This window comes from Mesoplodon bidens (assembly GCF_964165515.1).
Source record: "Mesoplodon bidens genome assembly, chromosome: 7".
Lineage (NCBI taxonomy): Eukaryota > Metazoa > Chordata > Mammalia > Artiodactyla > Ziphiidae > Mesoplodon > Mesoplodon bidens.
Window position 1 is genome coordinate 104,943,110 of NC_138164.1, and position 14,253 is coordinate 104,957,362.

At 41.8% G+C, this 14,253-nt stretch overlaps 1 protein-coding gene across 1 annotated transcript; it reads left to right on the top strand.

The window, feature by feature from the left end:
• Window positions 1-1,245: 1,245 nt before the first annotated feature.
• OR6Q1 (olfactory receptor family 6 subfamily Q member 1) lies at window positions 1,246-2,199 on the top strand (the record flags this gene model as incomplete). Its single annotated transcript, XM_081239776.1, is given in 2 exon segments — window positions 1,246-1,305; window positions 1,309-2,199. Coding segments are annotated over 2 exon segments (951 nt in total).
• Between the last annotated feature and the right edge of the window lie 12,054 nt (window positions 2,200-14,253).

Below are 14,253 nucleotides of genomic sequence, written 5' to 3' on the forward strand. Positions count from 1 at the left end.
AGGCTGACACTCAGCTTTGACCTTCATTAACTTGGTTACTAGCTCTTCATGATGTTGGCTTAGACTGTTCCTCAAGCTCAACGAAAGTCACTTCCCCTCTATGATCTATTCCAGGAGAAGTCAACATCTAAAAATGTCCTCTAGTATGTATGTATGTGTGTATGCATGCATGTATTTTTATTGAGGTGCAGTTGATGTACAGTATTATATAAGTTTTGAGTGGACAACATAGTGATTCACAATATAAAGGTTATACTCCATTTATAGTTATTATAAAATCTTGGCCATATTCCCTGTGCTGTACAATATATCCTTGTAGCTTATTTATTTTATACGTAGTAGTTTATACCTCTTAATCCCCTACCCCTAACGTGCCCCTCCCTACTTCTCTCTCCCCACTGGTAACCACTAGTTTGATCTCTATATCAGTGAGTCTGTTTCTGTTTTGTTATATTCAATCATTTGTTTTATTTTTAGATTCCACATACAAGTGATATCATACAGCATTTGTCTTTCTCTGTCTGACTTATTTCACTAAGCATAATACCCTAAGTGTCCATCAATAGGTGAATGATAAGGAAGATGTACACACACACACACACACACACACACACAACATGGAATACTCCTCAGCCATAAAAAAGAATGAAAATTTGCCATTTGCCACAACATGAATGGACTTGGAGGGTATTATTCCCTAGTATTTATTAACCCAATCATGATAAATACTTTAGAGGGATTATCTAATTTAAATTTTCACAACAACTCTGTTAGTTAGGTTCTTTTGTATTTGGAGCCAGGAATGCTTGATCAGGAAGCGAAGCTCTTAACCTTCACGATACTTGAGCTTTCCAAAATGCATGATGTTCTCTCTGATGTCTGAGATTTTATACTTGTTATGTACTCTCTATTTCTCTATCTTTTATGTCACTAACTTATACTTATTTTTCAGGCTCCAATTTAGACAGCTCTTCCTCCAGGAAGATTTCCCTGATTCCTCAAGACTGGTTGAGCTTCCCCTCTACTGCCTCCCATTAATATCCTGTCTTATTTCTATCTAGCACTTTTCATTTTGGACTGAAATTGTCTGTTTTCTTGTGCCTCTCGTGGACTATACATTTTTTTGAGAGTTAAGGAGAGCGTCTTGACTTTATTTTCCTCTCCTGAAGTGAAAGATACTTCAGTCCAGCATCTCATAGGTTCTCCTTGAGTTGTCATTATCTATGAGGCTGAGACTACTCACATATGCAGCCATGTGACCAAAACTGGACCCACATAACAGAGTTTGTTATGGTGGGCTTTGCCTAGGTGTGTGAAATGCGCCTCCTCTTCTTTACTCTCTTCCTCACTATGTACCTGTTCACCTTGGTGGAGAATTTGGCCATCATCCTGGTTGTGGGTTTGGACCACCAGCTACGTAGACCAATGTATGTCTTCCTGACACACTTGTCCTGCCTTAAAATCTGGTATACTTCAGTCACAGTGCCCAAGATGCTGGCTGGTTTTATTGGGGGAGACAGGGGCAAGAATATCTCCTATGCTGGATGTCTGTCCCAGCTCTTCATCTTTACCTTCCTTGGGGCAATGGAGTGTTTCCTACTGGCCTCCATGGCCTATGACTGCTACGTGGCCATTTGTATGCCTCTCCGATATGGGGCCTTGGTGTCCTGGGGCAGCGGCATCCGTCTGTCAGCTGCTTGTTGGCTGGTTGGATTCCTCACCCCCATTTTGCCCATCTACCTCATGTCCCAACTAACATTTTGTGGCCCCAATGTCATTGATCACTTCTTCTGTGATGCTTCACCCCTGCTAGCCTTGTCCTGCTCGGATGTCACCCTGAAGGAGACCACAGACTTCCTGGTGTCTCTGGCTGTGCTCCTGACCTCCTCCACAGTCATTGCTGTGTCCTATGGCAACATTGTCTGGACGCTGCTGCATATCCGCTTGGCTGCCAAGCGCCGGAAGGCCTTCTCCACCTGTGCAGCCCACCTGACCGTGGTGAGCCTCTTCTATGGCACTCTTTTCTTTATGTATGTCCGGACCAAAGTGGCCCCTTCCATCAACTTCAACAAGGTGGTTTCTGTCTTCTACTCCATCATCACTCCAATGCTCAAGCCTCTCATCTACAGTCTTCGAAACAAAGAGGTGAAGGGAGCTCTGGGCAGAGCCTTTTCCTTCAGGTCTTGGAAAGGTCAGTGAGGAGGCAGGTGGGGATCCAGTGTCCTTGCCTTGGCTTTTTAGAAAGAGGGTAGTGAGGACTCTGGAATGGAACAGAGGCCTAGGAGTCAGGAGTTATGGACTATGTATTAGTTCAAGTAAAACACTAGTCTGCTATAGCAAGAGAGCTGTAACTATAATGTAACTTAAAGAATGAAGGATACTTTCTATTTCCTGAAGAGTCCAAGGTGAGTGATCCAGGTTGGTGGATGTGCTCAACAGGCATTCAAGGATCCAAGTTCCTTGCATCTTTTTTTTTCCTGGAAGCTCCCTATCTCCAGTTACCACCACATGCTTCTCTTCCTCTTTGCCATCACTTCTCCGCTTTCTTTTTCTTTTTTAGCTATCCAATTATTTTCATTTTTATTAAAAAAAATTTTTATTGGGGTATAGTTGATTTACAAAGCTGTGTTACTTTCAGGTGTACATCAAAGTGAATCTGTTATACATATACATATATCCACTATTTTTTATTTTTTATTTTAAAATTTTATTAATTTTTAAATTTATTTTTGGCTGCTTTGGGTCTTTTTTGCCGTGTGTGGGCTTTCTCTAGTTGTGGTGAGTGGGGGCTACTCTTCGTTGTGTTGTGCAAACTTCTCATTGCGGTAGCTTCTCTTGTTGCAGAGCACAGGCTCTAGGCACAGGCTTCTGTAGTTGTGGCACATGGAATTAGTTGCTCCACGGCATGTAGGATCTTCCTGGACCAGGGCTCAACCCATGTCACCTGCAGTGGCAGGCACATTCTTTATCACTGTGCCACCAGGGAAGTCCTCCACTCTTTTTTAGATTCTTTTCCCATATAGGCCATTACAGAGTATTGAGTAGAGTTCCCTGTGCTATACAGTAGGTCCTATTTGTTATCTATTTTTATATATAGTAGTGTGTATATGTCAACCCCAATCTTCCAATTTATCCCTCCCCCCTTACCCCTGGTAACCCTAAGTTTATTTTCTAAACTGTAACTGTAACAGTTTACAGTTTCTGTAACTGTAAACTCAATTTCTGTTTCCTTGCATCTTTAGGGTCAACATCCACTTGGATGTTGGCAAACTAAGGCCTCTTGGGCCAAATCCAGCTCAGCACTTATTTATAACAACCTGTGAGCTAAGAATAGTCTTTAAATTTTAAATAGTTGAAAACAAATCAAAAGTAGAATAATATTTCATGGCACAGAAACATTTTATAAAATTAAAAATTTCAGTGTCTGTAAATCAAGTTTTACTAGAACACTGTCACACCATACATATCGTCTATGGCTGCTTTTGTGCTGCAGTGACAGACGTGAGTCATTATGACAGAGACCACTTGCCAACCCCCAATCTGGAGCCTTCTTATTACTTCCATCATGAACATAGGGTCCCAGTGGACAAGAAGAGTGAGCATAGAGCATGGAGACGACACAGCCTGTACTTTAAAGTTTCTTCACTAGATATAGCCATCATCATTTCTACTCACCTTTACTGGTGAGAAGTTAGCCACAGGTCACATCTAATTGCAAGGAGGGTAAAAAGAATTGTGCGAACCATACTGACTCCAATTTGTCAGTTCCACCTTGGGCCTGCAGTCCTACCCCGCCCCCATTTCTGTGTGATTGAGCTTTAGCCCACTCACAGGGAATGCACCCAAGCCAGGTAAGTTCCCTATTAACATTTACCCTTGCCTTCATCTGGTATGAAAACTAAAAGAATGCCTTTTGCTGATGCAGATGGTTAATGGCCATGGAAATGTAGGGGAAACTCCTGTTCCTAGTGGTGCAGACGTGCTTCTCCCTAGTAGTTGGATTCTATTTTTAGCTTTGGCTGCTTTAAATTCCCCTGTACCCCTTTTGATGATGTGCGCTGTAGCTTCGAATGCCTCTGGGTCATCATCCACCCGATCCTGACTGTATGTAAGTTACCAACGATAAATTTTATAATTGCACTTTATGGAGTTGCCTGCTTCATTTTTTGGTCTCAAAGTTCCTTCTCAGTTCGGAGGCTATTATTCAATATCTCTGCCTCCCAACAAGAGTCCATAGCTAGGCAGACAAATACCTGCCAAAATTTGATTATTATGGAAAAGGGGGAGAACACATTTTGGTAGACAACCGGCAGTTTCCACCACAAAGTCCCTAGAATCACAGCTGATTTTTCTGTGACCCATGTACTTATCTTCTTTGTATCAACATTCTTTTATTTGAAATATCGACCAAGCTTCCTGCTATACCAAATGGTGCTTTGAAAATTGATTTAGGGAGATCTCATGGCAACGTGAGCTCACTTGAAGTAAGGCTTAAAAAGACAGTTATAATTCAAACAGTTCCCTGTATGTAGATAGTTGCATTCCTAAAGACATTAATGATCATCCTTCGAATGTGGATTTTAGAAACTACAATATGTGGAAGAGGAAAATGCTGTGCTTGGGATAAGGTAGAGGAAGGACAGAATTTCTGTAATGGTGTTTCTTAAGTGGCCAGTAATGAGCAGCTTGCATAATGGTGCCCACAGCACCAGTCTCTACCTTCCCCCGCCCCAACCCAGGATCTTCACTGTTGCATTTTTTTTTTTTTTTTTTAAATAAAGTGCCCAGGCAACTCCATCTTCTCCCACCTTCCGAGGAGATGGAGTCCGCAGTCAGGTTCCCAGCAGTGCCAGGCTGTCTTGGGGAACTGTCCAGCCAGCAGCCCCCTACACCACTGCATGGAGAATTTCCAGCTTCTCCTGGTACAGGTGGTGACACTTGCTTGGCCAGACAGCGAGAGCGGGCTTTGCAGTTTCCCATCTCCCTCTTGGGTCCTGCTGGTTCTGAAACGGATGTTTTCGGGCGGCTCCTGCAGGCTCGAGACTTCACTCGACTCCCTTCCGCTGTCTCACAGGAGCACGTCTGATTGGTGCAGCCTGGGTCACGTGCCCGCCGCTGTTGCAGTTTTAATAGTTAACAGAGAGAGCACAAATTACATGTTTTGAAAACCATTTCTTTCTTTTTTTTTTTTAATTTATTTTTGGCTGTGTTGGGTCTTGGTTGCTACCTGCGGGCTTTCTCTAGTTGCGTTGAGCGGGGGCTGCTCTTCATTGCGGTGCGCAGGCGTCTCACTGCGGTGGCTTCTCTTGTTGCGGAGCACGGGCTCTAGGCGCGCGGGCTTCAGCAGTTGTGGCTCTCGGGCTCTAGAATGCAGGCTGAGTAGTTGTGGCGCACGGGCTTAGTTGCTCCGCGGCATGTGGGATCTTCCCGGACCAGGGCTCGAACCCCTGTCCCCTGCATTGGCAGGCGGATTCTTAACCACTGCGCCACCAGGGAAGCCCCATTACATTTATTGGATATTATATCAGTGATGTGCTTTATATTCTTTTGGATGAGGGCAAGATGCAAAAACAGTGTAAAGATGATAATCTTTCAGGATCAAATATAAGAATTCATTTGAATAAGACAGAAGCAGTAGTTACTTTCAGGCACCTGACCGGAGTAGATTTGACACAAAATGAATTTGACTTTTAGGTTTCTGGATGATGGGAAAAAAGCAAAATATACTGGGTATATTAGAGTCTTCCAGAGAAACAAAACCAATAGGATATCTATAGCTATATATATATATCTATATTGAAGAGATTTATAGGAATTGATTGATGTGATTTATTATGGGGGCCAAGAAGTCCCATGATTTGGCAACTGCAAGCTGGAGAACCGAGAAAACTTGTGGTATAATTCAGTATGAGCCTGAAGGTCTGAGAACCAGGAGTGCTAATGTCCAAGGGCAGGAGGAGATGAATGTCCCAGCTCAAGCAAAGAGCAGATTTGACCTTATTTTGCCTTGTTGTTCAATTCAGGCCCTCAGTGGATTGGGTAATGCCCACCTGTGTTGGTGAGGGCCATCTTTTTTACTCAGTATATTTATTCAAATGTATTCTTTCAGAAACATCCTCACAGGCACACCTAGAATTAATGTTTGCCAGCTGTCTGGGCATTCCTTATCCCAGCCAACTGACACATAAAATTAACCATCAAGCTGGGTTACGTAGTTCTCATTTATGGTAGCAGAAAGAATTCAAATTCAAACGCAGGGAATATTTTCTGGATTTTGAGAACTATTCTAAGAATAACTCTGTGGGAAACATCAGCAAAGCTTATGATTTTAAGCTTCTTGAAGAAGAAATCTGTATTTTGAGGTAAATTACATAAAATGGTAAAAACTCTGAGGCATACTCTTAGAAAGGTTTCTTTACATGTAAAAGTGAATCTTGCTTTAATAAAATCTGATGTAAGAAAGTAAACTGAAAAAAAGGCCTTTGTGAGTGTGATTATTTTTATTATTTATTATGTACATTATAAAACATTCCCTCCCTTAAAAAACAGACCTACAGGGACTTTTCCAGTGGTCCAGTGGTTAAAACTCCATGCTCCAATGCAGAGGGCGCCAGCTCCATCCCTGTTGGGGAACTAAGATCCTGTATTCTGCATGGTGTGGCCAAAAGCAAAAAAACCCCCAAAAGCCCAGACCTACCTTCCAGAATCTGGATTGCTGGTGAGGTGCATGATATGTGTAAGTATTGACAATTAAAGTTTTAAAAGACACTGCTAAAAGAAAGACACTGCTAATGATCGATCAATCTGCAATGAAGATAAATTATGAAATCATGTCAGGGAAAATGCATATTTTTGTAAATATGGGATTTCTGAGAAAATAATTCCCTTTCTGGGGGTATATTTATTCATAGTGTAAAATAGAGTTATGTGAGGTGCTAGCTTAGCATAGACACTACTTCACTGACACCCAGAGGAAGTCACGGGGAGTAATCCCAGAGAGAAACAAGACTTAGTCAGATAAATTCTGTAATAAGTGCTGTTTAATCTTGTTTTGCCCACTCTGGGTATGAGAATCTCGGCTTAATTGTTAGCTGGGGACTACCTGGTAACTATCTTGGAGAAAGTCCTTTGACTTGGGACATAGCGAGAATGACCAAACCTACACTCTGAAATCAGAACTCTACAGTTTTCTGTGTACCGTTATGTAACACCAGCAAAGGCTTTGATATGTGTCTACTTCACTAAGACCCATCTGGATCTCCTTCCATATTTTTTTTTATCCCTTGCACTTGTGCTGGGATTCGCACTTCTTTTTTTCAGGGTTCTTAGTCTTTGGTTAGTCTCTTGTTTTTCACTTTTCACATTCCAAGCCCTTAGCAGCTGATGTCTAGGGCACATTTGTCAAAATGCTGGTTTTGACTGTGCTATGATACAGCTCTCTCTCTCTAATTTGAGTCTTCTTTATCTTTATCCTTGTTTCCTTTGTGGCTTCATTTGCATTGGTCGAAATAAAATTCTCAGCAGGCCATGGCAAGATAGGAGCATTTTAAACCCCTTTTGGCAGGAACTTAAGATGAATCTCATTGCTCAGAAAAATGGATTCCTTGATACCTTGAGACATTGTGTGTGACACCATTCAGCAACATCCCTCCCAGGGGGCAGTCCCGGAGCACTATCATTTAATTAATATATGCTCAGTTACTGTGGGATTAATCATTATCCCCACACTCTCATGGAAGTGGAGGGGCTTCATTTAGAGTAGACCTTGCTCTAGCGCATGGGTGACAGTCACCTGTCCTCATTTACCCAAAGACAAGCAGCTAACCAGAGCAGGTTCAGGTTATTTACTTCTTTTTTGTCTTCTTCTAGCTTTATTGAGATATAATTTAAATCTAGCACTGTATAAATTTAAGGTGTACTGCACAACATTGACTTATATACATCATGAAAGGCTTATCACAATAAATTTAGTGAATGCCCATCATCTCATACAGATACAAAATTAAAGAAATAGAAAAACATTTTTTTCCTTGTGATGAGAACTCTTAGGGTTTACTCTCTTAACAGCTTTCATATATAACATACAGCAGTGTTAATTATATTTATTATATTGTACTTTATATCCTTAGCACTTATTTATCTTATGACTGCAAGTTTTTACCTTTCGACTGACTTCATCAAATTCCTCCTCCCCCTCCCCCTTGCCTCTGGTAACCACAAATATGATCTCCTCTTCTATGAGTTTGTTCATTTGTTTGCCTTTGAAGTATAATTGACCTGCAACACTATGTTGGTTCCTGGTACACAGTATAATGATTCGATATTTCTATTCATTTTAAAATTATCACCATGACAAGTCTAGTTACCATCTTTCACCATACAAAGACATTACATACTTATTGACTGTATTCCCCACACTATACATTTCGTACATGTGACTCATTTATTTTATACCTGAAAGTTTGAACCTCTTAATCTCCCTCATCTATTTCTCTCCTCCTTCCACCCCTCTTTCTTCTAGAAACTACCTGTTTGTTCTCTGTATCTATGGCTCTGTTTCTGTTTTGTTATGTTTGTTCATTGGTTTTGTTTTTTAGATTCCACATATAAGTGAAATCATACAGTATTTGTCTGTATTTGTCAAGAAAGGAGAAAACAAGAAAAAAGTATAATAAATAGAAAACTATAATAATAGCAATCGTAAATGAAAGCATAGACATCCCTTCTAGCTAAAAAACAAATGAAAGTGCCTTCTACTTATTATTTCTATCATGATGGTTTATTAGTTATTAATAAAAAGTTATGACGAAGCATATGAAAGGGAAAATTTTATAAGACGGTGGAATAACATCAAACACGCTAGAGTAAATGCGAAAGGTTAAATTACTCTAGTTAAGAGTGCTGTGTCACAGTACTATATATAAAATAGATAACTAGTAAGAGTAAATGTGAATCAGAGTAAATGTGAAAGGTTAAATTACTCTAGTTAAGAAGAGTGCTGTGTCACACTACTATATATAGGATAGATAACTAATAAGGACCTACTGTATAGCACAGGCAACTCTACTCAACACTCTGTAATGGAAAAAAAATCTAAAACAGACTGGATATATGTATATGTATAACTGATTCACTTTGCTGTATACCTGAAACTAACACAACATTGTAAATCAACTATACTCCAATAAAAATCAAAAGAAAAAAAAAGGAGAGTGTGCTGGGTCCGCTACTTCCTGTCCAGATGAACTCTCCAGCCATCTATATCCTTTGGGTGCCAGTATTCTGATGTCTATGGACCTTGTCTAAGGGCTGCCCTGCCCTCTCTCTTCTGGTCGGAGGCTTGACGTGAGACTGGGGGTGGGAGGAGAGTGAGATTCGAGTATTCATGCCCCCAGATGCCTCTCTGCTCAACCGTGGGTTGTCAGTGGCTGCCTTCATCTGAGAAAGACCACGGCTCTAGTGAGGAGGACTTCTCCTACTACTTCCTCCCCTCCGTGCATGGGGAGGAGGGGCTTCTTACTGTGGCTGTCCCCTGGATGTTTCACCTTTAACCCTGCCTACTCCTTTGAAAAGAACTCCTTCATCACATTCCCATGGGAGTGTGCCATCTGTGTTTTGCCTTTCCAAGGTCAAAGCGCGGAGGACTGAGCAGTTCTGACACAGGTAGCTGGAGTAAAGATTTTGACTATTATAGACACTTCCAAATTGCATGAAAAGCCGAAGTCATCTATTTGCTATTTAGAAGAGATGCATCTAAAGCAATAATAGGAATGGGTAACATTAAGCCTTAAATGAGTCCACTTGCCCTGGAGGCTCTCCAGTCCTCGGGACCTAGGGAAGAATGAGAGGCTTTTGGAACAAAGGGGTGAGGGGTTAAGTCAGCGCAGAGTGTGATTTCTGGTGGGCAGACAGACCATGTGAGTGCCCAGAAGTCCTGCTAAGCTTTCTTCAACCCAATGATTAGCAAAAGGCTTCTCAGGACGATGACAGGATAGTGCTCTGGTTAAGTGAATATTAAAGCTAAGACATGGTCATAGAATTAAAAGACTTCCTTTTTTTCATAGAGAACCATAAAGACTAAACAAAATATGGCTTGTCTATTGAGTTCCACCCTATAAAGCCTTCCCTGATTCCTGCTCCTAAGGCTGGGCTCCAGTTCTTGCTTCTCTGTCCCTGCCAGTCCTAGGACCCTCCCCATCATCACATCATCCCTGAGCTCTTTCTACTGCAGATTGTTTGAGCTCACGTCTTTCCCCCTCCAGTTAGATTTTCGGCATTTAATCGGTCTTAGCTGTTGAGTGCATGAATGAATGCATGCTCTTCTCTCTCTTCCTTCTCATCTTCCTCCCTCTCCCCTCCTCCTGAGGGTTCCCCAAGTTACTCAGTGCAGGGGTTTGCTGTCCCAGACTTTCTCCAGCCTGTTAGGGAAGCTGTCCCACCAGGTATATGCAGACAAGTTCCTTTGCTTCAAAGTCCTTGGTGACTCTCTCATCCTAGACTGGGCAAAATGATACTGAGGACTTGGGTATCTTTTTCTCAAAAGATAACTTCTCCTTCCAGGTTTACATTGTTATCATTATTGTCAATAGCAATAACAATGAACAGTTATGAGCCTTTGTTATATACCAGGCACTGGTTATTCCATTGATAACACCCACAACGGCTCTAAGAAGTAGTTGCATCACCGTTCATCTTTGCTACCTTCATTTTGTAGATGAGGAATGTGAAGCTCGAAAGGGATGCCTTAATTTGTCAGGATCACGTAATTAATAAGAAGTGTCGTTAAGGTTCGAATCCAGGTTTACTCACTTTCCAGCTGGTGTCCTTCACCATTTCTAATGCTTCTGCTTCCCAGCGCATCTCTGTCCGGTTCCCTCTGCTGATGGTGCATTCTGGGATTTATGTGAAACAAAGAGAGTTTCTACTGGGTCCTTTGATTTTATGAACTATGGGGTTTTGCAAAACCAGAGTCGGCACAAGCAAGGAAGATGTGGTCAATCTGGAGCTCCTTGAATTTTAGCAAAATAAAGATACCACCCAACAGGAGTGGGGTTCCTAGTGTTAGAGAGGCTATGCAGACACTCTGAGTTCAGTGGACCTGGCAGTGTGTGGCCTCCAAGGCCGATCCTGATGAAAACTAACTTAAACTGACAGAGGTTAATCTCATCACAAGTGACCCATGGGGCTGTGATGCTGGGGAGACCTAGGCGGTGGGCCATGTGTATCCTCAGGGTTGGAATGTAACTAACCAGACAGGTGACAATACAATCAACTGAAGAAAGACTCAACCTGCCCGAGTGAAACACAGGAAGAGGATGTCTCAGCTGAGCTGAACATTCTGGTTGCCTGGGCAGGTCTGATTTCACAGAGACAATAGTCTGGTTTATTCCTTATGCTCCATTTCTAGGCTCATGGATTATCCTTCCGAGAAGAATTTGGCTTCAGATAGAGGCTCTTCTGCAGGGAGAGAATATGCTGAGCAGACAATTCGAGGCTGTTGGTGTTGAAAATCACATGTCTCATTCTAAGTTAATAAGTGGTGTCTGACTTTGACAATGGTTTTGGGCAGCTTGAGCCAGCCCCACCAATACCAGGCATTTCTGGGTGAGTACTTCTTTCCTGGAACTATGATATCATCCCATTGTCTGGGCCCCACTGAACTATGAGCTCTTTGAGGTTGGCAGCTGGAGCTTACTCATATTAGTATCTTGGGGGATTATGATCTGGCCTGTAGCTGTTGTTCAGAAAACATCTATTGAAGGGGTGTGAACCGTGCTATTTTTAGAGCTACAAAGCTGAGCATGCAGCCATCAGTACCTCAGTGCTGACTGTATCGGGAGGCTATTTTTTTCCCTGTCACTGGGACACCTGACCCAAGAGTGAGGGTTGCTATCTCATCTCGTGAGGACCATGGGGCTGGAGTTAGAGGCCCAGGTGGGGAGGGGGGTGGCACTGTGGGGAGGATGGTCCTAATGTCACCCACTGTGCTGCAGTGGGAACTGAAGGCAGCCTGTAACCGTGATGACTGGACTGATATCAATGCACTTTAACCTTTTTCAATGAAAGCAATGAAGGCCTAGTAAAGTAATTTTTAAACTACTTTTAAAGACTTTTCTCATAAATAAAAAACTAGGAAAAGCAAGTCTCTGTCAGCCAAGTGTCCTGATGTCTGACTCAGAAGCTAAGGTCACTCTAACCCAACATTCCAGCTTGGAACCTTGAGGTTGGGTTGTTCTGCCTTGAGTTCTCCCATGGTTGACCCTTCGAAAGCCATGTGGGTGCCATGGCGTTATGGCTGTCTGGGTTCATGCTTGCCTTCTTGCCCAGAGGGTGAGTGTTTCTGAGGATAAGGCCATGGCCTCATACGTGCTTCACGGTACATGTGGTTACAACACAATGCTCTACACCCTGAGTAGCGTGTACAATAAAAATTTGGAAAGAATAACCAGCTCCACAATAGGCAGCATTCTTATTTAGCTGAGGTTCCCTCCTCCTTGCTTCTTCTACCCTGGAGTTGAATTGCCTGATTTTGAATCCCAAATTACTACTTACTAGCCGTGTGATTTTGGGCAAGTGACATTTCCTCGTTGAGCCTCAATTTCATCCTCTGTAAAATGGGAAAAATAATAATATCTAACTCATGAGTTGTTGTGAGAATTAAATGAGATAATAAAATGAATATTATAATAATAGGAAATACAGACATCACACCGTAACTCAGTCATTTTTCTAAGTGTTTTACATGTATTAACTCATTTAATCTTCATAAGAATTTTGATGCATGCAAAGTATCTAAAAAGCAGTTCCCACTAATGGTTATTATCCAATAAATGATAGATATAGTCATTATTAAGTCACTCTCAGCCGATATTGTAGAAGAAAGCATATGATAAGATAGGATGTGAACTTATATTAGGATGTGAATGACTGACGATAGCTGTACGTTACTCAAGAATAGCTATTGAGAATTAAATATTTGCATCTAATTGGATAATTTTTTTTTTTTTTTTTTTTTTTTTTTTTTGTGGTACGTAGGCCTCTCACTGTTGTGGCCTCTCCCATTGTGGAGCACAGGCTCCGGACGCGCAGGCTCAGCAGCCGTGGCTCACGGGCCCAGCCGCTCCACGGCATGTGGGATCTTCCCGGACCGGGGCACGAACCCGCGTCCCCTGCATCGGCAGGCGGACTCTCAACCAGTGCACCACCAGGGAAGCCCCTGGATAATTTTTTAATTGTAGCATTTGTGGCCTCAGTGGAATCTAGAAGGGAATGTATTTAATATTTCTTGGGGTGTCTTTTAAAGCTTCAAGTAAGAAGCCATAGACCTTACTTCCAGGCGTATGGGGGTGAAGTTGATTCTCCACCTGGAAAATGATTTGATAAACATTGCTTTCCTACCTAATGGATTTGATGTATGTTGAAGATCAAACAGAACTCAAGTCCAGGCAAGAGTTTCACAGAAACGTCACGAGATCCAGCAGAAAGTTCTGCCACTTGTTCAACTTCCCAACTTTCTGAGAAAGGTGGAGAAGAGGAATGAGATGCTCCTGGCCTGGATTATAAATCTTGGATTCTATCATCAGCCCCCACATCAGGGGCTGTTAGGGAACATGTGTCCCAGTCTGTTTAACCAATCAACAAAAAAATTATGGGAGTTTGGCCTAAGGCTGCCACATTTTAATTTTGCCGCAAAAGTTTGTTGGAAAATTAAAAAATACAATACCCAAGAAAAGGAAACAACTTAAGTGTCCTTTGATGGATGAACAGATAAAGAAGTTGTGGCATATATATACACAATGGAATATTATTCAGTCATAAAATGAGGAAATCCTGCCGTTTATGACAACATGGGTAGACTTGAGGGCATTATGCTAAGTGAAATAAGCCAGACAGAGAAAGACAAATACTGTATATCACTTAACTGTGGAATCTCAAAAAACCCCAACAAACCAAAAAACAAAAAGCAACCAACTAGAAAAGGAGATCAAATTTGGGGTTACCAGAGGCAGGGAGTGCGGGGAGGAGGAACTGGAGGAAAGTGGTCAAAAGGTACAAACTTCCAGTTGTAAGATAAATAAGTACTAGGGATGTAATGTACAGCATGATGAGTGTAGTTAACATTGCTGTATGACTCAGCATAAATCCCGAGTTCTCATCACAAGGAAAACATTTTTTCTTCTTTTCTTGCTTTCTCTTTTGCTTGTATCTAAATGAGATGACTGATGCTAACTAAACTTATTCTGGTAATCATTT